Source organism: Phyllostomus hastatus, unplaced genomic scaffold, assembly GCF_019186645.2.
Source record: "Phyllostomus hastatus isolate PE091 unplaced genomic scaffold, TTU_PhHast_1.1 phas_scaffold_21, whole genome shotgun sequence".
Lineage (NCBI taxonomy): Eukaryota > Metazoa > Chordata > Mammalia > Chiroptera > Phyllostomidae > Phyllostomus > Phyllostomus hastatus.
The window spans coordinates 18,332,516-18,359,923 of NW_025334017.1; the positions used below are offsets into that span (position 1 = coordinate 18,332,516).

At 37.1% G+C, this 27,408-nt stretch overlaps 1 protein-coding gene across 6 annotated transcripts; it reads left to right on the forward strand.

Annotated features, from left to right (window-relative positions):
- Positions 1-726: 726 nt before the first annotated feature.
- Positions 727-21,447, forward strand: PLEKHF2 (pleckstrin homology and FYVE domain containing 2). Of its 6 annotated transcripts, none has more exons than XM_045861365.1 (3): positions 781-819; positions 1,856-1,944; positions 18,859-21,447. In XM_045861365.1, exon 3 carries the CDS (start codon positions 18,873-18,875, stop codon positions 19,620-19,622), a length of 750 nt encoding a protein of 249 aa, XP_045717321.1. In that variant the 5' UTR covers positions 781-819; positions 1,856-1,944; positions 18,859-18,872; the 3' UTR covers positions 19,623-21,447. The 6 variants fall into 6 exon arrangements, with proteins under 6 accessions (XP_045717324.1, XP_045717321.1, XP_045717319.1 ...); XM_045861363.1 differs by lacking the exon at positions 781-819 and adding an exon at positions 826-1,043; XM_045861364.1 differs by lacking the exon at positions 781-819 and adding an exon at positions 1,051-1,196.
- The last annotated feature ends 5,961 nt before the right edge of the window (positions 21,448-27,408 follow it).

Sequence of the window (27,408 nt, forward strand, 5' to 3'; positions counted from 1 at the left end):
GAGACCAGAGATATAATGCAAGGAATAAACTTAAAAAAAAAAAGGTGGGGTGGGGTGGGTAGGCTGTGCGGGCTGTGCAGAGAATGTAGGATATGTGTGTTGTTGGCGGCGCTCTCAGTTTCAAGTCCTAGGAGTTTCAGGGAATGTGAATGGAAGACGTCCTGCAAAGTGTGAATGGCAAATACATGTTCACCCAGCAGTTTTGGGGCATCTAAATTCAAAGACTTTTTTTTTGAAAGATTTATTTATTTATTTTTAGAGAGGGAAGGGAAGGAGAAAGAGAGAGTGAGAAACATCAATGTGTGGTTGCTGGGGGTCATGGCCTGTAACACAGGCATGTACCCTGACTGGGAATCAAACCTGCGACACTTTGGTTCGCAGCCCGCGCTCAATCCACTGAGCTACACCAGCCAGGGCTTCAAAGACTTTCTTTATCCGCTGAAGAAAGCTCTTGAGTTCCTGGGGAAGGCAGTTGGTGGCAGGAGAGAAGGGTGCAGCCTTCCTTCCACTCTTCTGGTTTACCCGAGAACTTCGTCCAGAGACCAACAACCCTTTCTTAAGGCGGGCTGGAGCCACGCAGTTCAGGTAAGACTTTCCACGTGCAGCCAAACCGCTCCCCACAGTGGGCGAAAGAACCAATCGCAGGCAAGGTTGTCCAGGTGGGTGTGGCCTCCACGGTGGCCCCGCCCCTTCGAGAGCGTCGCGCACAGGAGCTCGGGCGGGGCGAGGGAAACAGTCAGGAAAGGGAGGGAGCGAGTGCTCGTGTGCGCGCACTCGCGCCTGGCGTGTGGGCGGCGGCGCGCCGGTGCGCGCGCAGAGGTGAGGCCAGCCGAGGAGGCCGTAGTGGGGTTCGAAAAGAGGGGCGGGGGAGTCACCTGCGAGCGGCTGCGCCGGTCGCCCGCAGCGTCCAGATCGAGCCGGCTGCGCGGGGCCGCGGCCCACACCCTGGGAGGCCGAGGCGGGGGAGCGGGCAGAGTCCGCGCCCGCGCCCGGGACTAGGAGGAGTCGGACCTTGGCCGCCGCCGCGGTCCGCGCCCGGCCGGGTAGGTGAAACCTGGGTTGGTTGTCCGCCGGCCTCTGGCGGGCTGGGGGAGGAGAAGCGAAACTTTCCGGCGCTTTTCCCCGCGGTTCCCGGGCCGTCCGCGGCGCGAGGAGGTGTTGTCGTCGCGGGCGGCAGCTGCCGACGCCATGTTGGGGTCTGTGAGAAACGGGGCGCTCCCGGGCCGCTCCCCTTGCGCTGGGGTTGGCCCGCGGCGTCCGGAACGAGTCGCGCAGCCCCTGGGACGCCGCCGCCAATTCCGCGGGCGGGCTCGCTAGCCGTCCGGAGGGTCCGCGGGTCCGCGGGGCGAGGGTCAGGCAGACACGCTAGTGGGGCCCCGCGGTCGGGCTAGACAGAAGTTGTGGGGCTTGAGGACTAGGGTCCCAGGCTTGGTCAGGGCCCCATATGTGGCCAGAGCGCCTTAGGGTCCCAACATCTTTCCGTCCAAAAGTTTGCAGAGGCTGGGCACCAGGGACTTTGTAACTTGAACGGTACATTTTAAGTGACTTGGGGCAAAAATGGCACCTTAGGATTTGCTCTGACAGAAGCGGTGGCTCTTACACATTATTTGGAATTTAAAACTTTTGAGGCGTTTTGCCGAATTTATTTTTTCTTTTAAAAATTTTATTGAAGACCCACACAGCTTGCTGTTCATGTTTCTTGAATACCCTTGTGTGCTGTTGGTACATGATAGCAATAACTTGTGTGTGCGCTGGAAATGAGTAGTATTAAGGTTGCAGATAACTAAGCCCTTCCCTGTAATTCATAGATTCACAGAGTATGTAAATTGATAAATGCCTTCTTGTTGTGTTTCAGTACGTGACTGAAGAGGCTCATTAAAGAAAGATTTAGACAGGAACGTGACTGAGAGACTTAAAGGCGCGTGTTGTTCTCTTAAAAACAAGGTGAAGTGATCCTGACGTTTCAATTTTGTTTTTTCCCCTCTCTGTGGTTCCTTAAAAGTGCATGCCTGTCATGTTTTGAGCATTTACCTTTTTTTGTCTGTGGTCTGGCAGCTTATGGGGACCTCAGGTTAATTCAGTATTAACCAAGGCTGCTATTTTTAATCTCTTCAGGTCCTGACAGCACTGGAGGTGAATGGTATTAAGTTACTTACTTAAAAAGCACATGTAATTGCCTCCAAAAAGAAAAAAAAAACCACTGGCGGACTGACCAAGGCTTTAAAAGAGAGTCAGTAAATGAATACGAATTGCTATTTTTAAATGAAAGCATCTTCGCTTTAAAATTCTGTTAAATTAACTGACAGGATGCTTGACCAACATATGTGATAAACCCTGGAATGCGTCTTGAAGAATTTCTCTTAATCTATAGGTAAAAGTATAGCTTATGCTCAGGTTTGATTGCTAATTTCCTTAAACATTTTTTTCCTTTTTATTTTGTTTCACTGGCAAATAAAAACATTGGTTTTTCTTGATGAAAAATTGTGTAAAATTGAGGGTGACTTAACTAACTTCATAAATTTAACAGCCAAGCTGTTATGGCTCTGAAGCCTTCTCATTTTTTGTATAGCATAATTCTGTAGGATGTATAACTTATTCCTGTTGAACAGTCTCTGCCCACCTTGTTTCCTGTGTCTTGCTGCTCTTTCTGATTTTAATTTACTCAGTATACTTATTTTCTAGAGAGCTGCTTTACATGGGTTTTTGTACTGAACGTTTTCCTCTTAAAAAGACTTACTTAGGTGCTGCCCGGTATCGCGCAGATGGTTGGGTGTCGTCAGGCAGAGGGAAGGTCATGGGTTAGATTCCTCCTCGTCAGGGCAGTGGCCTGGGCTGTGGGTTCTGTCCTCCATAGGGACCCGTAATGGGAGACAACCCATTGATGTTTCTCTCCTTTTCTCCCTCCCTTCCCCTCTCTTTAAATATAAAATTTAAAAAACTCACCTAAGTCTGTATAATCTTTGGAGTCTTTTCTGCCCCATTCTCCTTAACCCCAACCCCTTTCTCTCCCTGAGAATAATTCACTTGTCCCAGTACATTTTGCACTGACCTGTTATGGCACCTCTTTGACAGCAGGTTTTGGGAGTCTGATTCGCCTCTCCAACCTCAGTGTGCAGAGAATGTAACACATGCTCAGGAAAGGTTTGAGTGGATGAGTAACACATGTACTCCTTTGTAAAGATACTTCATGAATTTCTTACTAAATTTCAATTTCCTTGGGCATAGTAGTTTTGGCCTGGGGAGTAGTTTTGTTACTACAGAACTTGAGTGTTTATGAAATTTTCAAGTACATGATGGACTGAAGTTTAAGCAACAAAGAAAAAGCCCTGTATCAACAAAAGGATAATAATCATAATTTTAAAGAGTAGTTGAATTTATTTGCACTGGATGGAAATAGAGTTGATGCCTAAACATTTTGAGTCATGTTTATACATTTAAGCTCTCTGATAGAGCAGATCTCATTTTCTACCAGTTATTGTTTTGACAGAATTGTCTTAGGATTTTATTTTAGAATGCTTTGCTTAATGGAAAGCATATAAGAATCACTTTTCAATTGATAAATTTTGAGAACCAGCTTTGTATACCAGCTGCATGCTTAATGGCAATATGCACGTTGGCCTAACTAAATAAAATGTGCCTCATAGATATGCACTCTGAAAGAGTGCTCTTTTATAAGTTGCAAGGCCTCTGTAGGCAAAGGAATTATATATAATTCTATAATGAAAGTACTGTAGAATCTGAGGTTAATTCTGTGTCAATTCATGATAACTTTCTCTCCAGTCAGTCCATAAACTATAAACTGTTGTGCTCAGTTGGTAAGTCTTGGGAAGAGAATAGAAGACATTCAGGTCGTTTCTGTGAGTGCTAGAGAAAGTAAGTTGCGTATAAGGTGGACTGGAACAAAAAAGCAAACCTGAATGCTAGCTCTGGTCTTTATTAGCCTGTGACTCACGAACAAGTTCCTTTACTTCTCTAAGCTTCACTGCACTCATTTATGAAATGGATACAGAAATATTTGTCTCACAGTGTTGTGAGGATTACTAAGATGTTTGTGGAGTGCCAGGTGTGTGATATTCAGTAAGTTACCTTAACAAACAGTGACAGTGAATTATTTAGAATCATAGAATTTAAAAATTTTAAAAGGAATGTACCCTTTAGAATTACTTAGTTCAGTTCTCAAGCTTGGCTGCTCATTAGAATTTCCTGAGGAGCTTCCTAATACAGATATCTAAACCCTACCTGGTACAAATAAATGAGAATTACTGGGTTTGGGTAATAGGGAATTTTATCTTTTTTTGTTTGTTTGTACCCATGATTTTAATGTGTAATTGGAGAACCATTGATTTAATTCAGTCTCCTGTCTCCTTATTTTCTTTATTTTGTGGTAGAATAAAGTGCAGAGAGAGGTTAAGTGCCAGCCAAATTCTTACTAGTCAGGTTAGAAAGGGTGTATTTGCAGTGGATAAAAGTGAAGTGCATATAGGTTAGAGTAACAGTTAAATTTATTTTCTACCAGAAAGGCCACACATTTGGAACTACAGTTCAGTAACTCCAGTGACCTTCACCTCCACTCTGCAGTCAACATCCTGCATGGTTGACTATGTTTTTTAACCTGTTTTCATTCAGAAATACGTCTAGCCTTAAGCTCTGTAGCTAGAGATGATGATTCAAAGCCTTTCTATGTATTTGTTTCCCATCATACTTGATGAACAAGCTTTATGTCTTCATTGTCACCTCGAGTACCTCCCAGGTTGTTAGTTTTGTTACTTCTTTCCAATCCTGAACTCTGTAGTTCCTATTCTGTGAACTCACTAGCACTTCGTAGTTCTCCTCTCCTTGATCTTTGCTGTTTATAGTGGGTCGATTCTCAACTTGTAAATGTCACCGTTTATTTTTTCTACTTCTGTCCCTGCCTAGCACCCCTCAAAAAGTCACAGCTGTGGTGACTGTTAAATATTGTTTTCCAACTACCTGTGTACTAGTTGCTTTCAAATCCTTTTCTTATCCCAAAGTTGACTCATTTTCTGTATTGCTTTTGCACACTAATTCAGGTTGCTAGCCCCAATTTTGAGACTTTTGATTCTCAGAAGATGACCTTACTTCCTTCTAAAATTATTAAGATTTTATGGTGTGAGTTTTCTATTTTCTTTTCTGCCTCAACTTTTTCTCTCCATTTTTATAGTGGAACTATCCTTAATTCTTTATACTTTTCATTTAAACAGTAAGTTGTTAAGGGAAAATCAAAATGATTTTTGTATTTTTTGTTCATCTTTATTAATTGTACCTATAACTTTGTATTTCCTAATTACACATACTTTTCTGTACATTCTTTGCATTTTTTTTACTTATTTGAAAAGCTTTTTTCTTTGTTTATGAGGGAATATCTGTTCATTATAAAATAATTAGGCAGTATCAAAATATTTCACCCTAGTACATGGATATAACCAGTACTTAATTTTTGGTGTGTGTCTTTCCAGACTTTTTTTAAAAAAGGTTTCTATTATACAGGATCTGGCAGAAGTAACGCCTGCTTGAGTGTCGTAGGTAGGGTAATAATATTGGTGTAATAATTTATAGTTTTAATTTCAACATTTCACCTAAAATGTCATATGGTATGCTTGAGTATGATACTGTTAAGTTACAGACTTATGATGTGCTTATGATTTTGTAACAAACATGGGGCATTACGTGTGCCAGATCCTGTATGTGCTGTTTTAAAACCTTTACTTAATATATTTCCTTATTTAACATTTTTTTGCACTAAATATTAACTCGTGTTCTCTCAAAAGCAGTCTAAACATCCAGTATATGGATATGCCATAATTTACTTAACCTGTCTTCTATTGTTGAATGTTTAGGTTGTTTTTGGCATTTTAGCATTATAGACAAAGCTATAATGAACTTCATGTGAACAACTTTGTGCGGTGGTCTAATTATTTGTGTAATGTATTCTTGGAAATAGAATTGTGTGAGCTTTATAAAGTGCTTATATTACCAAAAGTGATATTTAGAAAAGTTGTTCCAGTGTATACTCTTTAAAACTATGAGTGCCCATTTTCCCTACATTTTAGGTGGATAATACATCATTTTAATTTTTATTTCTTTGATTAACATGGAGAGCCAACATTTTTCTATTTACTAATCATTTTCACTTGTTCTTTTGGAATTCCTGTTTGTATCTTACCCATTTTTCTTTTGGGATATTTTAATTTTTTCTTACTAATTTACGGGAACCTTTTATGTGCTATAAGTGTTGACCCTTTGTCATATGTTGCAAATGTTTTTCTTTAATGCTTTTTCCCCCTTGCTGTTGAATTTTAAAAGTTTATGCATGATAAAATGTTTTCTCTTATGATATTTGGCTTTTTCATGTTATCTTTAACCATCCCTGTCTATGGTTAGAAATTTAGGTTCTATTTTTCACTCTTAAGAGTTAATGCCAGAGGGAGAATGTTTTATATGCAGCTTCTCCCCCTGCCCTCCCCCCAGTAGTTTATTTCTCAGGATGAACTTAAATGTGGTTAGAAATTGAAAGGTCAGCTCTGGCTGGTGTGGCTCTGTTGGAACGTGGTCCTGTAACCCAAAAGGTGGAGGGTTCGATTCTTGGTCAGGTGCATACCTAGGTTGTGGGTTTGGTCCCTGGTCTGGGCATGTGCAAGAGGCAACTGATAGATGTTTCCCTTTCTCTCTCCCTTCTTTCCCCTGTCTCTATTTAAAAACAAAAAAAGCATGTCCATGGGTGAGGATTAAAAAATAAAAGGTCAAAGGGCAATGTTTTCTGAAGTATTTTATATACTACATTACCATAACTTTTCGATTTTTCCATGTGTTTCACTGATTATTGTGACTTCTGGCACAATAAGGTTATTTAGTCTTTGAGATTTGTGAAACATATGAAAGATGTTGAAAGTGTTTTGTCCTCTCATGTCTACCCTCTTTGTCTCTCTTGCTTTTCTCTTCCTACTTTCTAAACTAGGTGTTCCCCAAAGTTTAGTCCTTGGCCCTCTTCTCTCTTCCACAGCATCAACCAGCTGTGTGGATGACTACTAAATCTCTTTCTGTGCTAGAGCTACCTGCTCATCCTGGTATTTCTCTTTGACAGATGTTTGTCTTGTGTATACCCTGAAGATACTTCGAGATAAGTATGTTCCAAACTTACTTCTTCTTCCTCCTGAAACAAAACTAGCATCTGAATAATGGCTTACGCTTAAACCTTTGACGTCATCTTACACTTACTTTTCATCCACATACTCGGTTGGTTCCTAAATCCTAGCTGTTGTATCTCAGTAATCTTACTTGCATCTTCCTGCTTTTATTTCTGCGTCAATTATTGTTGCTCAGGCTTTTACTACCTTTCACTTACAAGCTGTTGTAATACCCTTCTTTTTTTTTTTTCTTTCAATTTTGCTTCTTCAGTAGTCTTGCCATTCCATCCTGAGTACTGTTTCTGTGAACTGATTAGTATTCTCCTGTTTAAAAACTTTTGTTTTTCTGTTGCCTGTGTAATAGAGTCTGAACTCTTCAGTCTGATGCTTACTTTCCCTTGCAGTTTGGCTTTTCCCCATCTTAACAGATTTCTCTTCTTCTGCTATGCTTTCTCCTGGCTCTGCCTCCTACAGCCTGGGCTCAACTATTTCCTCTTTGGCAAATATATTTATGTACCGTCGTCCCTTGACCCACTACTCTTGCTTTAAGGCCCAGCTTGAATTTCTAGTCATTTAAGTGTTCTTCCTAGATTCTTCCTCTGAGCAAAATTACCTCCTAACTAAACCTTTTGGTCCTAGGCTTCATCGCTTTGTTTTTTAATTTAAAGAAATTATATTTTTGGTTTGTTTTTCCTATACTCCTTTAGACTTTGAGTTCACACATTTGGGTGAATCGCATTCCTCAGTTCACAGAATACTTCATGGGTACCAAAACTTCTTCCTTATTTTGTTTTTTCCTTCCGTATCAGTCAGTTACTTCCATAATCCTCTTTCCAACAGAAACCCTAATGTATAATACGTGAATTATATATACTTGTGTATATACATTTGGAAATATAGCTGTCTTTATTTTTCGCAAGGATTGTTAGTTTTGAGTGCTTCTATTTTTTTAATAGTACTTTGTAAAGAGTGAGTGGCCGGTAAATGTTTTCTATTTGAAAGTCATTGAAAATTAATACTGGTTTTACTAGCTTCCATATAGCTTAGACTGAAAACCTGGGGATTTAATTTCAGCTCTACACTTCCACATCTAGTTAGGGCAATTCTAAATCTAACCTATTCTTCTCTTGTTGCAAACCTCAGACTCTTTCATTGACTTTCCTCCTACTCTTTCAATAATTTTTCAAGTGGGTTATACTTTCAGATTCTCCTTGCTCAGTTTATCTTTCATTGTGTCTACATTGTCTTAGAAAACTTGAGATCAATTCAGGTCACTCCTTCCAAAAGCTTCAGAAAGAGTTGTCAAGAGCCAACAAGATCTGTCTTATTTTTTTCTCCCCAGTTTTTCTATTAAATAATTCCCTCCCGCATCTACTGCAGTTGTACATGTGACTTTTATTTTAAACCCACATTTTAGTTGGAGAGCTTTGTGCCTTCATAATTGTTTGCCATTTGAAATTCCACTTAATATTCACAACTTTTTTCAGGTATTCAAATGCTACATTCTCCAAGCCATGCCTTCACACTTTCCTTTTTAGCTTGCTTACCACATTGTTAATCTTTTTATTATAGTACTTATTTCATCGTGCTTTGTATTAAAACCTTGTGGTACATGTCTTAATTCCCAGTGCTTGGTTCATTCTCTTTTCTTTCTAACACAAAGCATACAGCCTTAAAAATGTAGTGAGCAGATTGTAGCTGCTTAGAAAAATACTGAAAAAATTTGTTAAGAGTGTGATGGGATAACCAGTTCCACAGTAGTATTTTAGTTAAGCTTTGGCAACTTTATTTTTCAAATATTATACAGTGGTTTCTAGTAGCTGTCAGCACTGTGCAGTTGCCCCTGTACAAATACATTTTGAAATGATGCAGCTTTTTTATATGAATTTTGTTGATGATGAAAACATGCATACTTTTTATTTGCTAACTAAACAGCTGTGCTTTTTGGCGAGAGAAGAAATCATTTTTATAGATTATCATGAGATTGAGATTTTCTTAAAAACAAGATCTGTGGTGCTCAATACTTAGAATTCATAATTAGATACTGTAGTTAAATGGGCTAGAATATTTTGCTGTAAATGTAAAATCTGTGGGCCTAGTGAAGCAATTGATGTATGGGGTGTGGTTCCTGTTTTCTGTGAAAATTAGTATAGATGTCAAAAATAAAGTCTTTGATTTTTGTCAGACTCCAGGTGGGGAAGCTGTTGCCACTTAAAGTGCTGGTCATATTCAGCTCAGTGCACATTGATGGCATATAGGTGCAAGTGTTTTTGTAGATGCTGTTGGGAATGCAAAGTTAGAGGAAATAACCTTGTTTTCAGGAACCTTCAGATCTGCTGGGAATAAGCAGGTACACAAATCTTTATAAAATAGAATGTAAATGCCATAAAGTAGAATAGAAAAACTGGTATGAGAATTTAAAGATGAAACAGTTATCTGGTCGTGAGGCTACTGAACTGACTGCATCTTGAAGGAGTGGTGACATTTCAGAATAGCAAGGGAGGGAGGACATACTAGCCCAGAGGTAGAGGAGGAAGCCTAGAACATGACTGTAACAAAGAGAACATATAGAAAGAAGTAGAACTGGAAAGGGAGTCTGGGACAGGCTGGGGCTTGACTATGAAGGTCTTTGGATACTGGGTTAAGGGTTTCAGATTTAATTTGATTGGCCAGGGAACCTTTGGTTTTTGAATAGAGAGTACCTGATCCTAGTTGTAGTTGAAGAATATTAATATCACCTTGTGTGGTGTGGTTTAAATGCTAAAGACTAGAGAGAGGACTGACTTAAAGCTTGAGGTCCATATTCTTTACCCCTTTTCCACCTTTCTAAAGAAAAAACATTTGTAATTACCAATGGGGCTGTTCTGGTTTTTCAAATCAACTTTCTAAAATCTTCAACTAAGACATAGGTTGTTCTTTATATACCATAGTGAGTTTCTCTCTCAAGCCTAACTTATTTGAAACTGCCTGTACTGACACCCTAAATTAGTCATAGCTTTACTTGTCACTTCCTTTAGTATTTGAAGAATAATTTTGAGCGTATTTTATACTTATTACAATATGCTTAAAATTTTTTTCTCTTATTTATCAGTGGCTTTCCCCAAATATATAATAAAGCCCACATGAGTGAATTATTCCTAGAATATTTATTTCTAAAGGTAGCAAAATATAATGGAAAGAACATGCATTCTTACAAAAACTAGTTGTGAGACCATGGTAAAATTGCTTAACTAGCCCATGACTCAGTTTACTTTTTTTGTGAAATAGATCACTTAACAAAATTGAAATTCTTAAACAAAATAGAAAATGTGGGCATGTTAGCACATAAAGTTAGTGTTCTTGGCTAAGATTGTAGACTAATAATGTATTTGAGTCTACTGTTCAGTAGGAGAGATTTAAAAATTACTATTGCTTCTCCCTAAATGTGATTCAAAATTTTGAAGTTTTAGTTCTTCTTAATCCAGCTTTACATGAATTTGAAATTAAAATATAAAAGCTTGTTTTTTTCCTCTAAGAAATCAACCTGTTTCCTTTATCCCTGTTAATTTCTTACAATATGTATTATATAGTTGGTTTGTCACAGTGGCAGAAATCCTAGTGTAAAGAGCAGGAAAAAACTTTGTCTCTTATTGATGGAATAAGTAAAATTTTTTAGAGTTATAAATTTAATTAGCTGAACTTTCAAGTATTTTTTCATCATCCCAATATTTTATTGAAATTCTTAGCTATAATTCCTTGATTATTATTTGCTTACTACAGTACAGAACTTTGGAATTAAGAACTGTCTTGTTCTTTGCATACAGTAGGCACTTAGAATAATTGTTCATTTTGACTTAGCTGCATTAGTAGAGGGTATAGTTTATTCTAATATGCAGGGAGGATGTACCTAGTTTGTTGCTATCTTTACTTCCCCTTTCCTGTTTGTTTCTCCCTTTCTGGTAAAGTCTCAGTTTAGCAGTAACACAGATTTTAAAATCTTGATTCGTATTAAGACAATGAGAAGTTTGATTAGGCCCTGGCCAGTAGCGCCATTGGTTTGCGTATCATCCCTCTGTGCCAGGGTTGCAGGTTTGATTCCTGGTCAGGGAACTTACAAGAATCAACCAATGAATGGACAAATAAGTGGAACAACAAATTGGTCTCTCTCTCAAATCAATTTTAAAAAGTCTGATTAAAAATTAATTTGTAAGCAAGTAAGGCTTGCTGCTGCTGCACTGCAGCCACAGCCTCCTTCTCCTTCCTACTCCTTCCTCCTCCTCTGCCTTCCCCGCTTTTCTTCTGTCATTTGTGTGAAATCTCTTATTCGGTGCCTGAGCTAAGCTTAGAATCCAGGTCTTTTGGTTCGTAGGTCTTTTTCTCCAGGTCTTTTTTTCAGTATCATGCACAACTGAATACTAAAGCTCACTGATCTCAGGTGTCATGGGTACATGTAAGAAATTAATTAGATGATGATTTTTTTGTTTTAATTCACCCTCAAGGATGAGATAAGTAGTATTGATTTTCAGTAAGAAGAACTGGGCCATAGTATTTTGTGACAGTTGGGCCCTCTTCTCAATTGTAAATAGTATTCTCTTTTTAAAAAGAGTTTTACCTCTTCTAGTATTACATTTTTAACAGGTGGTAGACACTCTGCTAAAGAATGTGTTACTTTAGAAACAAGATGTTACCAAAAGACTAAGGTGGAAGTTGAACTCAAATGCAGTTCTTGTCTGCATTTGTGAAGGGGATAACTTGAAACTTTGAATTGTTTAATTTTTTTGTAATTGGCATATAAAGCTGGCTTTATGAAAGTTAAAGAGGTTTGGCTGGGGGTGAGGGGAAGTATGCTTTTGTTATGGTTCTTACATTTTTAACTATAAATTAAGACTTCTAGGCATTATTTGCTGGAAAAGAAGAGGAAGTCAGTTGGAAAACTTTTGGAATTAAAGAGGTCTGTGATGTGAAGTGGCTAGATGGGGAATGGGGGAACAACCCAGAAACGTCAAGTTTTCTAATCCACAGTAGTAACAAATTAAAAAATACAATATGGAAAAGAGATTAGCTCCAAAATAGCAACAAAAACTATAAAATACATGGGGACTTACTTAAGAAGTGTAACAATCTTGTGAGAAGAAACCTGCAAAACTACTGGCCCACAAAAGAATATTGGAAACCTTGGGAAGAGGCACTATCAACCTGACCAGGAACACTTAAAGCTATAGATGTTAATTTATTCCAAAATACTGTATGTGTGTAACATGAGTTCCATCAAAATTTCAGTGGGTTTTGTCTGTTTATTTTTTCATTTATTTATTGCAGTTGAAAAATGGTTCTGCACCTTAGCTGCACATTAGAATTACCTGGGGAACTTTAAAATATTCCAGTGGCCAGACCATGCTCCACATACCCCAGACCAGTAAAATCAGGATATTGGGGAGGGATCTAGTGTCAGTAGTTCTTAACTCTTTATGATTATCATCAGAGTTTATTGGTTTCAATTTTGGTTTGAATTTCTATTTTAAGCTCTAATTATTAATAGTAATTGATATTTTGTAACTTTTATTATTTTTTAGAGTTTTTTTAAAACAAAAAGGAAATTTAGATATCATTAAAGAACAGAATAACACTCATTCTAACTTGCAGTTACCATGTGTTCATTGAACATGTGTGAATTTGATATATTATGGAATCTTAGTGATCTTGTTTTTCTTATATCTTGAAGCATTTTACTATTTCATTATCCTAGGAATTACTTAGCCAAAAAGAAGATAATGGAAGAGTGATGTAATTGTCTAGATAATGATGCAGTGAAAAAATAAATCATCATTTTTGCACCATCTTTCACTTTAATTATTACATTGCCTGAAGTATAACATCATCTTTCAAGAAGATACAAACGTAGTTTGGAGTCCTGACTATATGGCTCAGTAGATTGAGTGCTGGCCTGCTAACCAAAGGGGTCACTGGTTCGATTCCCAGTCAGGGCACATGCCTGGATTGTAGGCTAGGTCAGGCCCCCACTGCTTGGTGCATGAGAAGCAACCACACATTGGTGTTTCTTTCCCTCTCTTTCTCCTTCCCTGCTCTCTAAAAATGAATAAATAAAATATTCTTTAAAAAAGTAGTTTGGAGATATTTTTGTTAGTTTTTATGTTTGGTTTAAGTTTTCATTTAATGTATTTGAAAATTTAAATTTCTTCATTTTTCATTTTCCATCTTTAATGGGAAAGAAAAAAATTGGGGAAGGTAGACATTTCAGAACTATTAGACAAGTCAAGATGAGTGCAAAGAGACAGCAACACTTAATGATGGTGAATTATTGTGAGTGAAATCTTAGAATGTGAGTCTTTAGGTGATGATTTTTCTAGGTGAGTTTTCTCAAACTCAGATTTAATGAGTAATTAGTATTCCTAAAGACGAAAATGAAAATATAGTTGACTCTTGAACAATGTGGGTTTGAATTGCATGGGTCTCTTATATGCAGACTTTTTTTCAGTAAATACCTGTACTGTTTTGATCTGAGTTTGGGAGTCTGCAGATGTGGAGGGTCAACTTATACATCGATTTAGGACATATAGAGGACTTGAGCATTCACAGATTTTGGTATCTGTAAGAGTAGGGTCTGGGGCTGAAACCAGTTCCCCCACAGATGCTGAGTGACAGCTTAAACTTTGGGGAGTCAAAAGTTAAACACAGATTCTAGACTTCACAGGGCGTTGGTGCCCCAACCCCATGTTCAGGGGTCAGTTGTATTACAGATTCATGCGTGAGAGCTTGTGAGCAGTTTGTTGCATTCAAAGGGTGCTGCTGTTTTGGGTAAATATACCTTCAATACCAAAGAAATATAGAAGAAGATACTTGGCTGTGTTTAAATTTTTATATTTGGATTGCTTTTAAAGTTATTTTTTTACTGTTTGTTTTATTTGTATAAATTTGTCATAAAACAGTTTAATTATTAAAAATAAAAAGGGTATTTTGGGTCCAGATAGTAAATTGGGATGATTATTTTTTTTCTGGTACACTGAAGGCTAATGCTTCCCTGTGGTCCCAGTGTTCAGCGAAGATTGAGAACCACTGTTTTTAGTATACTTCATCTGGACAAATAAACAGGAAATTAGGTAAAATGGTTTTGAAAGATTAATGGGGGATAGTCTAGCTAGTTGTACCAGATGCATGGTACTGACACAAAAATTATAAAACTGATGGATATACTATAGCAGACAACCCAGATGTTAGAATATATAACAATTTGATATGATCAAGAGAGTCTCATTATCAGTAGGTTAGATTATTAAAATCATTATTAAGAGCTACCACTTGTTGGCCTCTTGCTGAACATTTATATGCATTATTCCATTTAATCATTTCCCTGACATAGTTACTATTCCTGTTTACAAGTGAGGAAACCTGAGGTCACACATAGTACTTGGTGATTCTGGAGCACTTATTTAGCTCTTTTGGAATGCAAATATTTGAAAAGAAAAAAAAAAGGAATTTTTACCTGTGTGAAAGTAAATTTCAGATGAATAAAATAATTAAATATAAAATCTATGTCATAAGACATAGATAATAAATAGGTGTGTCTGATATTTGGATAGGGAAAACAGGAGTAATGGAAGAAAATCACAAAGGAAGAGATCTGTAAGTTTACTTAAGAAATAAAACTACCTCTTAATCAAATACCATAAACAAAATTATAGATTAATGTATGAGGAAAGGCAAAGAAATAAATGGGTTAATAGCCTTTATGTGTAAAATAATCATACAGGGCAATAACCCCTAACTATATGATCTTACAAATACAAGTGGTTATTAACATATTAGAAAGTGATTGGCCTCACTAGGTTGCTATGAAATAAAACACTCAATTTCAAGTTAAAAGTACTATTTTTTCCTGTCTTAGGACTTTTGTCTATAGTACTAGTTCTTTTGCCTGGGTGACTCCTCATCCTTAAAGACCCAGTGTACAGAACGACCTCAGTGAGGCCATTTTGAACTATAGCAGGTGCTTGAATAACGTTTGGTTATAAGGTCAATGAGATGCTGTAGGAAACAAACTCTTGTTTATTTCAATTAGCCTACGGTAAAATTGGTTTTGATATGTGTATGTCATTTTGCTTAAAGTTGCAGAACCTAATGATGTTAGGTGAGGACTTACTGTATTCAATGAGTTTCCCACCTGTATGATTTCCTGGTGCCCTGATGATTTCCTTCTTTGCACTTAACCTTTCAGAATCACCTGTTTACTTACTTTACTGCCATTCTCCTACACTGGACTCGAAAATCTGAAAGGAAAAGAATAATACCTAGCATCTGGAAAGTGTTCAATAAGTAATTGTCAAATGAATGAACAGAATGAGTAAAAAAGAAGTGAATGAAATGAATAAAATGACAGAACATTTTTTAAATCCTGATTGCTAAAACTTTTAAAGAAAAATACAGTACTCCCTGTGAGACAAAATAGGATGGGTACAGTCATTGTGCTGCTTGGTAAATTGGTGTTACCTTTCAGAATGGAACTTCTGTAAAAGGTAGCAAAAGCCTTAAACATTCATGTCTTCTGACCCAGTAATTTTACTTCTTGGAGTCAGTCCTGAAGAAGTCATCTTTGCCAACAGATGGGGAAGCTTTCTTCCTAGCTCTCCCTGTTTTTACTGATATTCCTTCCTCAGAAAAGTAGACAGCTCCTATTGGGCCATGTTTTGTAGTTGTCTACTGTTTGCTCTTCCTTGGGTCCCAGTGAGTACAGATTTGCAAAGGACTTACATTTTCGGCGAGACCTGGTATCTTGTATTCTGACACTCGCACAAAAGTCTGTAAGAGTTCTTACTGCTTGGGGCACCTCAGTGAACTGGTGGCACATTTGGATTTGGGCTTTGGAGGATGGCAGAGGCCCCTCTTGAAGGGTAGTGCTCTAATCCAGTTTATCAAAGAACCCCTTGCAGTGTGGGATGTATTTCTTATATTGGTCATTGTCAGCTTTTGAAAGCTGCTTTTTCTAGCCAAATACCAATTAATAAATGCCCCAGACTTACGTTGCATCATTCTTAAAGATCTGTGAACAGGGTCAGGCTTATTATATTGCAAAATTTGAAAAATGAAACATCAGGAGACTGGCCAAATAAATTATGACGCCCTGTTTTTTCAGGCTGTTTGCTCAATATAGTATTCTGTTATCTTTCTCTTCAGTATTTTTAGGGTTTGCAGTGAAGGTCCAGAGATTAGCAATAGTTTTCTTAGTTCTTTGTAAAGTCAGTGGAGCTTTAAGGAATGATTATCATACTGTAATATACTGGTGACAGCAGAGGAATCAGGTTTGAGTCTCAGTTCTGTGATAGCCTTGGGCAGGGTGCTTAACTCCTTTGCCTCTGTTTACTCATCTGTAAAATGGAGCTAATAGAGCATAATTACAGTAAGTTACCCCAGTAGGAAATATGATAATGAATGCAAAGTACTCAACTGCTTGCTTTGGCTCCCAGTGAGTAAATCCTAGGCTGTTTTACCTTTTACATTGTGGAATCTTTCTGTGTCTTAGTTTCTCCTCAAGCTCACATTTCAGTTAATATTATTAGATATTTCACAAGAGATTGAGACCATTAGAATCAGAAGGTAGTAAATGTGAAAAGTACCACATAAATTCGTGGTGATATTAATTCCAGTAATATAATAATAGGAAGCCTATTTGCATTGCATATGAGATGATTGATAACTCTATGTCCAGGTAAATAGAATCAGCAGTTGATTGTAACGGGAATAAATAGATACTTTCAGTTCTTCAAAGGTGCCAACCAACCTCTTTTCTGCCTTTGGACTTCTGCAGTTATTCCTTTTGCCTGGACTATTTTCCTGTCCCTACTCCCCATGCCTACGTATCTAGTTCTTCCATGTCAGCTAAAATAATACCACTTTTGCCCTGGTTGGGTGGCTCAGTTGGTTGGATTGTTGCCTTGTACACCAAAAAGGTTGTGGTTTCCATTCCCAGTCAGGGGTGCATACGTAGGGTACCTGCAGGAGGCAACTTATTGATGTATCTCTTTTGGTTTCCTCCCCCTCTTCCTCCCTCCCTTCTTTTCTATAATCAGTAAAACATATCCTCAGGTGAGGATTAAAAATAAAATAATATAATACCACTTTAGAAAGGCCTTTCCTGACCATCCAATCTAAGAGTTTCCAGTTAATTTTTAAGAAATCATTGTAAAAATCTCAACATTAATTAATACTTGATTCTAGATTTTGTTTTCTCTTTTTCCTTGGAAGAGCAGGGACCTTAACCTTACCTCTGTCATTTTTTTCCCCTGAATGTTTGAATAGAATATAAAGTATAAAAAATATCCACAATTGTACTTCTCAGAGGTAATCATTGTTGATATTGATATTGTTGTTGATATAGTTTTCTAATTTTATTTTCTGTATGCATGCTTACATATTTATGCATTTATACCATATTTTATTGAGTCTAAAGATGAACATTGTTTCACTATATTTTATGTTTGAAATTGGGATGTTATATAATCAAGGGTATGCCATGATTGAATTGGCAGCATTTTTCTTTTTTGATATCACATAAAATGAAGTTGTGTCTTAAAATCTATAGCACCTTAGATTTGGTATACGAGTATGTTTGAAACAAAAAAGAGATCATGATGTTCAGTTCTTTCCCCACCTAAATATCTTGAGCATTTCTTCATATCACTATATTTTGATCTCATTCTTAACAGCTATCTAGCATGTTATTGAGGGTATATCATAAATTGTTCGACCAACCTCTCAATGGACATTTGGAGCTTTCTAATTTTTGTTTTTTGTTTGTTAAAACAGTACTGTGTTGAATATCCTTGTATATATCTTTAAACTCCTGAGTGAAATTTCTTTTGATTAAATACCCAGATCAAGGGTACACATATTTTCTAGTATATGAGGGTGCCTGTTTCCTTATACCCTCAGTAGTATTGCAGTTTTGGAAATTAAAAAATTTTTTTGTTAATCTGATAAGTGAAAAATATCCCAATGTTTTCTTCAATTATGAATGAAATTGAGCCTCTTTTCATGTTTATTAGCTGTTTTTATTTCCTCTTCTGTGATGCACTTGTGCATAGGATAGTAGACCTGTAATTGGCTGGCAGATTTGCCCTAATTAGAGAAGACATCATAGTTTGGAGTCATGCATTATCACGTTAATTCTTAGGAACAACTTTCAGGGCACAGCCTGAAGACCGAGTTAGGTACTTGTTGGGAAATAGTTCTGATAATCCGTGTGAGAGAATTAAAGCCTTAGCTCAATAATAATTAAGGCCTTAGCTCAATGGTAATTTTTCCTGGAAAAATCAGTCATTTCTCTTAGTTTATGTAATATTTGACCACCTTGTTCAGAATCCCTCTGAGATTAAATTGCATGAAACTGAATTTATTATTTTGCAGAGATGACTTACAGTTGTCTGATTGTTTGTTGTTCCTTGAAGTCTGTAAGAAGTTTATATTTTTATAAATACCTGCCTGACTGGTATGATGCTATATGGAGATGATTAAGTGTTTTTGATGATTATAAAATTTGGGAGATGTTAGCCCTTTTGGTACGCTTAGTGCTTATCTTAGAGTGAGATAATTTTAGAGCATTTTGCCTTTTGGGTAAACGTAACGATTTGTTACACTAAATTTAAGTTATGTAATTTTTTAACTCACGTGAATTTATAACTTCTGTGTGCTAATTTTTCTTTTTTCTTTTTTTGTTTTAAAGGCTATTAGCAAAAGATGGTGGATCGCTTGGCAAACAGTGAAGCAAATACTAGACGTATAAATATAGTAGAAAACTGTTTTGGAACAGCTGGCCAGCCCTTAACTATACCTGGACGGGTTCTTATTGGAGAAGGAGTATTGACTAAGTTGTGCAGAAAAAAGCCCAAAGCAAGGCAGTTTTTCTTATTTAATGATATTCTTGTATATGGCAATATTGTCATCCAGAAGAAAAAATATAACAAACAACATATTATTCCCCTGGAAAATGTCACTATTGATTCCATCAAAGATGAGGGAGACTTGAGGAATGGGTGGCTTATCAAGACACCAACTAAGTCATTTGCAGTTTATGCTGCTACTGCCACTGAGAAATCAGAATGGATGAATCACATAAATAAATGTGTTACTGATTTACTGTCCAAAAGTGGGAAGACACCCAGTAATGAACATGCTGCTGTCTGGGTTCCTGACTCTGAGGCGACTGTATGTATGCGATGTCAGAAAGCAAAATTCACACCTGTTAATCGTCGTCACCATTGCCGCAAGTGTGGTTTTGTCGTCTGTGGGCCCTGCTCTGAAAAGAGATTTCTTCTTCCCAGCCAGTCCTCTAAGCCTGTGCGGATTTGTGACTTCTGCTATGACCTGCTTTCTACTGGGGACATGGCCACATGCCAGCCTACTAGATCGGACTCTTACAGTCAGTCATTGAAGTCTACTTTAAATGATGTGTCTGATGATGATGATGATGATGATAGCAGTGACTAAGGACATATTTTGAAATATTTAATTGAGTGTGACTCTCGGAGAAGTCAGCTTTGGAGGAAATGTAAAATTCTGAGCTCTTTCAATTTTGCTCTAGCCATGAATTTGCCTGAGAAACTTTTAACCTATGTGCCTCGATATATTCTATAGAAAATAGGTCCTGTTGTCATTCCCCTCAACTCCTCCACCACCATCCCCCCCAACTCCCCACTGTTCTACAGGCATAGCCTATTGCAAATACAGCAGATAAATGTTTGGTTTCTTATTCTTGTTTGATTTTAGATTATTTTCTTGGGAGATTGGGGAAAGGTGTTTAACATGTCATGTACTACATGTGTTTATTATATGTTATGTTATATGGAAAAACAAAAAGCAAAGAGTGATGGAAAAAGGAATATAATGTGGTTAGTTGATAATATTACAAGCTTTTTCCTAACCATTCTATCTAATGGTTAAGACACCAGTAACAGAAATACATGATTTGGAAATACTTTGGCTTTTTCATATACCAAGTGGTGCCTTATTGTAATAGCACTGTTACACAAAATAAACCCCTACTGTCTCATTTTTTAGTTTGTTTTAAGAATACACTGGTGCTCTTTGGGGTCATAAAATGAGTATTTATGAATGGGTGTAATTAGAAGATACTTGTCATCTGATAGCTACAAATAACTAAATTTAGAGGTTCTTCATTCTATGTGAATAAATATTTTTCCATAAAATAGTTATGATTATATTTTTGTTTTATAGCTACCAAATTATAATTGTCAAATATAAATTTTAAAATAATAGGAGGTCATTCTTAGCATTTTGGTTTGAAATTTATCCAGTACAGAATTGTCATATTGCATTACTTTCTATTTTTAGTAAGACATTTATAGATATAAATTCATCTGCTTTAACATTATTTCTAGAATGAAAAATCTATAAAGTCCTGGAAATAGATTAAAATCCTATGATAGAGCACAGATGTACTTAGGCCAAGATATGGAAGAAATAATATGTAAGAATGATCAAGGCAGACCACTTAAGTTTGACTAGACTTTTATGGAAGTATTGTCTATTTCAGTGTGAAACTATCTTGAATTTACAGATATAGTGTTATATTTTATAAAGTTTTGTAAAGTCCCAAACAATATTTCTATTTTTGTAAAACAATTGTATTTTTAATCTGTTTCTGAAATCATTTTGCAATATATGGAACTAGAGTAGAAATTGATCTTTCTAAATTGTGAACTTTATTGAGTCAGTCTAGATTGCTTTTGAGAAGTAATTTTTCACTCTGCTTTGAGGCAGCCATTAGGTGGAAAGAATATTTATCATATAAAACTTGATGCATCTTGCACTACTCTCTCCCTTTGTGTGCTGCACATAACTGCAGTCTTTCAAATATGAAAAAATCAGCCTAAAGATTGTATTAAATTCTAAATTCTTTTGTTTTTAAACCTATAAATCTGGATATATTGCATATGTTATGAGAAATTTGATTCAGTAACTTGTGACAGAAGATTCTTTGGTTTGTTTAAGGCACTAACTTTACTATTAATTTGTGACAGCATCTTGAGATATGTAGATCTCCCTGTAGGAAATGTGAAAGAGAGGCACAATAAGTTTGTTTGTTTTAATATCAAATGGACTTTTGTTTCCAAGCAGTATATGAGATAATCAACATATCTGAATAGACCATGAAACCTGAGAAGTGCTAATGGAGACCTGCTGGTACATAGGAGCCTAGCAGATTCAGGAACCAAGGGGAAATGTTCAGCGGTAACATTTGCATTGTCAACCTCTTGACCCTTTTTTACAATAAAAAATACTTTACAACTTACGTTCTGTTCTGTGCATATTGTGACTTGAAGTTTTTTCCCCTTTACTAAGGTAATGGAAATGCTGTGCATCTTCTGCTTCATTTAACAGCTGTGAGTGCCTTCACTGTGCCAGGCATCATTCTAGGCCCTTGGAGTAGGGTGGTGAACAAAAATTCCCTCCCTTTTATAGAGTTTACAGGCAGATGCAATCCAAGATATGTTTTCTTCCACATTTTTTTCCTGTAATTTTTAAAGTTTTTATAAATCTTATGTATATCTGAAATAATTTTGATGCCAATTTGTCATGGCTTTTCTCCTGAATGAAATTTACATGGACTATACTGGACCTCCAGTACTTTATCCAAATTGGTAATCACTAGTTTAAAAGAAGCAAGGTTTTGTAAATGCCAAGGAAAAGCATTCAGTCGAGTATATCTTAAGAACAGGAACTTAATGCTTTTGGGTCTAGTACATAAAATGGCCATAGTTAAAAAGTCGTTTGTTTATATCATCTTTATGTTGAAATTCTTAGGAATAGGTAGTATTAAATTGTGTACCTTAATGATTCATGAAGGGTCCAGTATTTGGGTTGTAATCTCCTTTACCCGGATATGGTAATTTTGTTGTCAAATAGATGTAGTTTTAAACAGTGTAGTAGCAGTTACCAACATGTTCACATGTATTAGATTGCTATACATTTTAAAAGATGAATGAAATTTACTAGTGATGTCCAGGATGAAAATACATGAAACTATTTTTGAGGTCTGTCTTTAAGAGCTAAATTATATTAGAGTCATGTGACATTTATATACCAAATTTCAGCATTAGAAACCAGAATTTGAACCAGATAGCCAACATTATTTCTCTTTGTGTCCTCTCTAAATTTAACAGTAGGCAAACACAAAATTGGCAACAGTAGAATTGCTTGACTTGGTCATTGTATCAGTTTAATTTATCAAGAATAGAAAGGTAGAGAAAATTAGTGATAATATTGCTAACACTATCTTAACTTCATCCAAATCATTGTATTTAATTATTCAAATTAGTTAAAATGGTTGTGTAAAGCTTTGATGTTATTAGCTTAACAGTCAATGAAGAAAAAAGTATTAAGTACCACTGTAATCAGATTTTGTGTCGTCATGCTCTTGTCAGCTTAATGTTTAGAGGTACCATATGCTTTTGTACTCAATATTTTTTAACAGCTTTCTTGAGATAAAATTCATGTACCATACAACTCACCTATATAAAGTGTCCAGTTCAGTGGTTTTTAGTATATTCCCTACAACCATCACTACTGTTTCCAGAACATTTTCATCACCCTGAAAGAAACCTTTCGTCCATTAGCAGTCCACTCCCCAGTCCCCACTATCTAGGCCACCACTACTCTTCTTTCTGTCTCTGTAGAGATACCTTATCTGGACATTACACAAAGGAAATCATGCATCATGTGGTCTTTGGTTTCTGGCTTTTTTCACTTAGTATGTGTTTAAAATTCATTCATGTAGCATGTGTGAGAACTACTTTTTATTGCCAATATTCTACTGTATGCTCTATATTTTATTCACCAGTTGGTATTTGGGTTGTTTCTACTTCTTGACTATTATGAATAATGTTGTTATGAACATTTGTGTACAACTTTTGTGTGGATGTGTTTTCATTCTCGAGCATATACCTAGGAGTGGAATTGCCAGGTATATGTTATCTCTATGCTTAACCTTTTGGGGAACTTCCAAGCTTTTCCAAAATGGCTGCACCATCATACTTTTCTACGAGCAGTGTAGGAAGGAGGGTTCCAACTTCACATCTTTTGCAACACTAAACTGTTTTTAGTTATGACGTGAAGCATCTTTTTTTTGATTTGTATTTTCCTAATGGCTAATGATACTAATAATTTCAAGTGCTTATTGGTTTTTTGCATGTCTTTGGAATGTCTACTATGATCCTTTGTGCACTTTTAAATGAGGTTATTTGTTTTTTGTCATTGAATTGTAAGAGTTCTTTATATAGCCTGGATACAAGACATTCATCACATACGTGATTTATAAGTATTTCCTTCCATTTTATGAATTATCTTTTCACTTTCTTGATGGCATTGTCTGAACCACAAAGGTTTAATTTTGATGAAGTCTAGTTTATCAGTTATTTTCTTTTGTTGTTATGTCTAAGAAAACTTATTGCCTAACTCAAAATCACCAAGATTTACTCTTATGTTTTCTTCTGAGTCAGAGGAGGACTCTTGGTTATTGATTATACAGAACAGTTTCTTAATATTACCTCCAGAATTAGAATATGGGACTATTTCCTAATGAATTAGACAATTCATTAGTGGATTTCCAGTCAAGTAAAATAGCAGTGTGTTCACATCAGCCTTTTTTCAAGTCAGTAGGATAAAACTATACTTTTGGTTGTACAGCAGGCATGCTCAGAAAACAAACATTCTGCTCTATGCTGAACACACAGTTTATTGTTTTTGAGAGCTGCCTTAATATAACTTGGCTTCGTAGTCCAATTACTATCAGGAAGAGTGACTCAAACTATTCTGACTTAAGATCATTTATTACAAAATAATAGGGTAAAGTTTTAAGTTTAGATGGACTATTCTAATGACAAGGCAAAATTCCAGAGCTACTTAAGGTAGACTTTTTGTTCCATAATATTTATTGAGCACTTTTAATGTCTACTACTATTGGAAAGAGTTGGAACAGCAACTCGTTCTTTCCTTAATTTTCATGATCTTGATATTTTTAAAGACACATTCTACCAGTGATTTGGTAGAATGGCCCTCAATAATGGTATGATGTTTCCTTATTAAATTTAGGTTATGAGCCCTGGTTGGTGTGGCTCAGTGGATTGAGCACGGGCCTGGGAACCAAAGGGTCACCAGTTCAATTCCCAGTCAGGGTACATGCCTGGGTCATGGACCAGCTCCCCAGTAGGGGGCGTGTGAGAGGGAACCACACGTTGATGTTTCTCTCCCTTCTCTGTCTAAAAATAAGTAAATCAAATCTTTAAAAAAAATAGATAAAAATTCAGGTTATGCATATATGCAGCCCAAATATCACAGAAGTTACGATGTTTTATCACATCAGGTGGTGCTCCATTTCAATTTGTACTATTACTTATGTTAACTGATCACTTGATTAATGTGGTGTGTGCCAGACCGCTTCTCATTGTAAAGTTACTTTGTGTGGTAGTCCTTTGGAGACCATGTAGGTATCTTAATCCTTATCAAACTGTTATTTGTTTCTTTTATGGACTCATGGTTTTCTGGTTCAGTGTTTCTCGCACGTGAGTGTGCATGAGCATCCCTTGGAGGGCTCGTCTCCAGAGTTCCCAGTCCTGTAGCACTGGGCTGGGACACAAGAATCTGTATTTCTAACAAGTTTCCAGGTGGTGCTGTTGCTGCTGGTCCAGGTATTGTACTTCATTACCTGTTATTATCATAACTTACTTTGGTGTTCAAATTGTCCCTAATTTTTGCCTTTGGCAAGCTGACTTCTGTGGCCTTTTGACATCTTTAGTTGCTACTTCTTTGCTATGACAGGATTTTCTGGATTCATCTTGAACTTTCCCTGCTGCAACCCAAGAATTAGCCATTTTTCCAAAGAGCCCTGATTTCTTTAGTGGAGAACGGTACTTAGAATCAAAGATCTGGGCATTAGGTGTTGCTTGTTGCTTTGGGGAAAGTACCATGCTTAGGCCCTGTCAGCAGACACATCTAGGGAACATATGTATGTACATATGTACATACACATTCTTATTCAGACTTCACATCTATATGTTGAAATCCATGACTTCATAGTGATACCTCCAATTCTAACAACATTATAGGCTCTGACACTTCAAACCAGGCTAATCCTGGTACGGGTGCTCACTTAGACCCTGAGTCTCCATGCTGGGCCTTTTTCTGGTATGTCCTCATCCTATTTGGTCTTCAGCACCTCATTCTGGGCTCCCTCACATATGGGCACCCTCCGTGCCTCACTTGGGCTCCAGTGTTCAACAATGGACCACCTCTGTGGGGATGCCCTCTGGCATCCCACCCTGGGCCCGCCTCACACAAGGACACTCCCCTGCTTGGTCTCTGGCTCTCCTCAGAGTTGCCCCTGCACCTGAGCGCTCTCCTCACACTGCTTGAGCTTTGGCACCAGGCCCTGAGCCTTACCCCTGTTGGATGCCCTCCTCACTTGTGTGTGGGATATAGAACTGTGAGCCTAGCTGCCTATGTGGGAGCATGCCCTCCCCTCACTGCCCGGATTCCAACTAGACATGTCAGGCCACTAACCCCTGTGGACACCTTGTCCTCTCTGGGCCCTGACTCACTGCACCAGGCTGCCTAGCCTCCCCAGCAGCACTCCCACCCCTACCTGCGGTTCTAAACCTCCGTGCACAGAGTTGTGTCTTGCTCTGGCCCACTTAATGGCTTTAGGATTGAACTGTTTAGGTGGGGAAGGCTATGCACATGATATTAACTCCTAGAAAAAGAAGCTGGGGGTGGAGAGGCCATGGGGATGTCTTTTTGAAACAAACACCTGGTAACATACACAAATGAGACAGATAAAACCAGAGCTCTGAGCTGCTCTGGCTGAAAGAAGGGCTGGCGAGCCAAGAACCAGGTCAGACTCCTGCTTGTCCTAACGCCATGTTGCTAAGACCCCAGGGGATTTGGAAACCACTGCTTTTAAAGCAAGTCAGGTGACATTTGTCATAGCATGCAAGGGCTAGGTGGCCCAAAATAAGTGGTTTCCAGTTGTTCTTATTTAATGATGATGGAAAGTAAAGGTGTTATTTTTAGAGCTTTAGTTTAACTTATAAATAATAAATCAACTTGTTTTAACTGTCATAGACTAAACAGGAGGAAGGAGACGTAGGACCTCAATTTGGATGAAGAATTCATAAATGGAATTTATTTCTGTGACATGAAAAATAAGCGGCAGTTTTTATATACAATTCTGCATTTGTGCCAGAGCCAATATGGTAAATCATGGTATATTTCAGAAAAATAAGATATGTAAATAGAAACTTTGATATTCACATGTACAAAGGAAGTATTGCTACTTAAATGACAATAATTACGTAGAGTGATGTGTCATTGAGAAATAGAAAAAGCAGAGCAGCCCTGGCTGGTGTGGCTCAGTGGACTGAGCTTCAGCCTGTGAACCAAAAGGTCGTTGGTTTGATTCTCAGTCAGGGCATACGCCTGGGTTGCATCCTAGATCCCCAGTTGGGGGTGTGTGAGAGGCAACCAATCAATGTATCTCTCACACATCGATGTTTCCCTCTCTTTCTCCCTTCCTTCCCCTCTCTCTAAAAATAAATAAATAAAATCTTTTAAAAAGCAGAGCAAACTGCTAGAGCAAGGACAATGAGTTTAAAAGAGATTATATTCTTTAATACCTGTTTTTTAAATTAGTTTACTTTTAAATTGGTATAATAAAGCATAAAGTATGACTTTTAATTTGATAGACTTCTATCTTTTAAAAGCATTTTAGGGGGATATTTCATCTAAATCCCTGGGCAGAAAAGCTGAACATCTGTGTTAATAAAGGTAAAATTTTTCCTTGTTGCTTTGCATGAATAAAAGGGTAAAAAGTATGCTTGATTTATAAACATAAGCACATGACTTGTAGAATTCTTACTGACTTCCTGAAATTTATATTTCATAGTAGGGAGCCTTCGGTATTAATGTCACTAAATTTACAGTGATAATTTGAAATGTTTGCATCTACTGGCTTAGAAATAGCTTCTGTGATTTAGAATATGTAGTAGTAGCATTTAAGGTCTTAAAAGCAGGAAGAATAGATGATAAAATGTTAAAGGTAGCACTTTAGACAGTTGCTAAAATGCAGAATTATTTTAATTTCAATCAAAACAAGTTATAGAGTCTGGCTGAATGTTATAAATTAATATAATTTCTTATTTCATTGGGATCCTCTCTTGTATGTGATATCTGACTATTACCTGAGCTTATGGTGTATATG

Coding starts and splice junctions, on each gene's coding strand:
- PLEKHF2 (XM_045861368.1), top strand. CDS start 18,873: ATGGTGGATCGCTTGGCAAACAGTGAAGCAAATACTAGACGTATAAAT.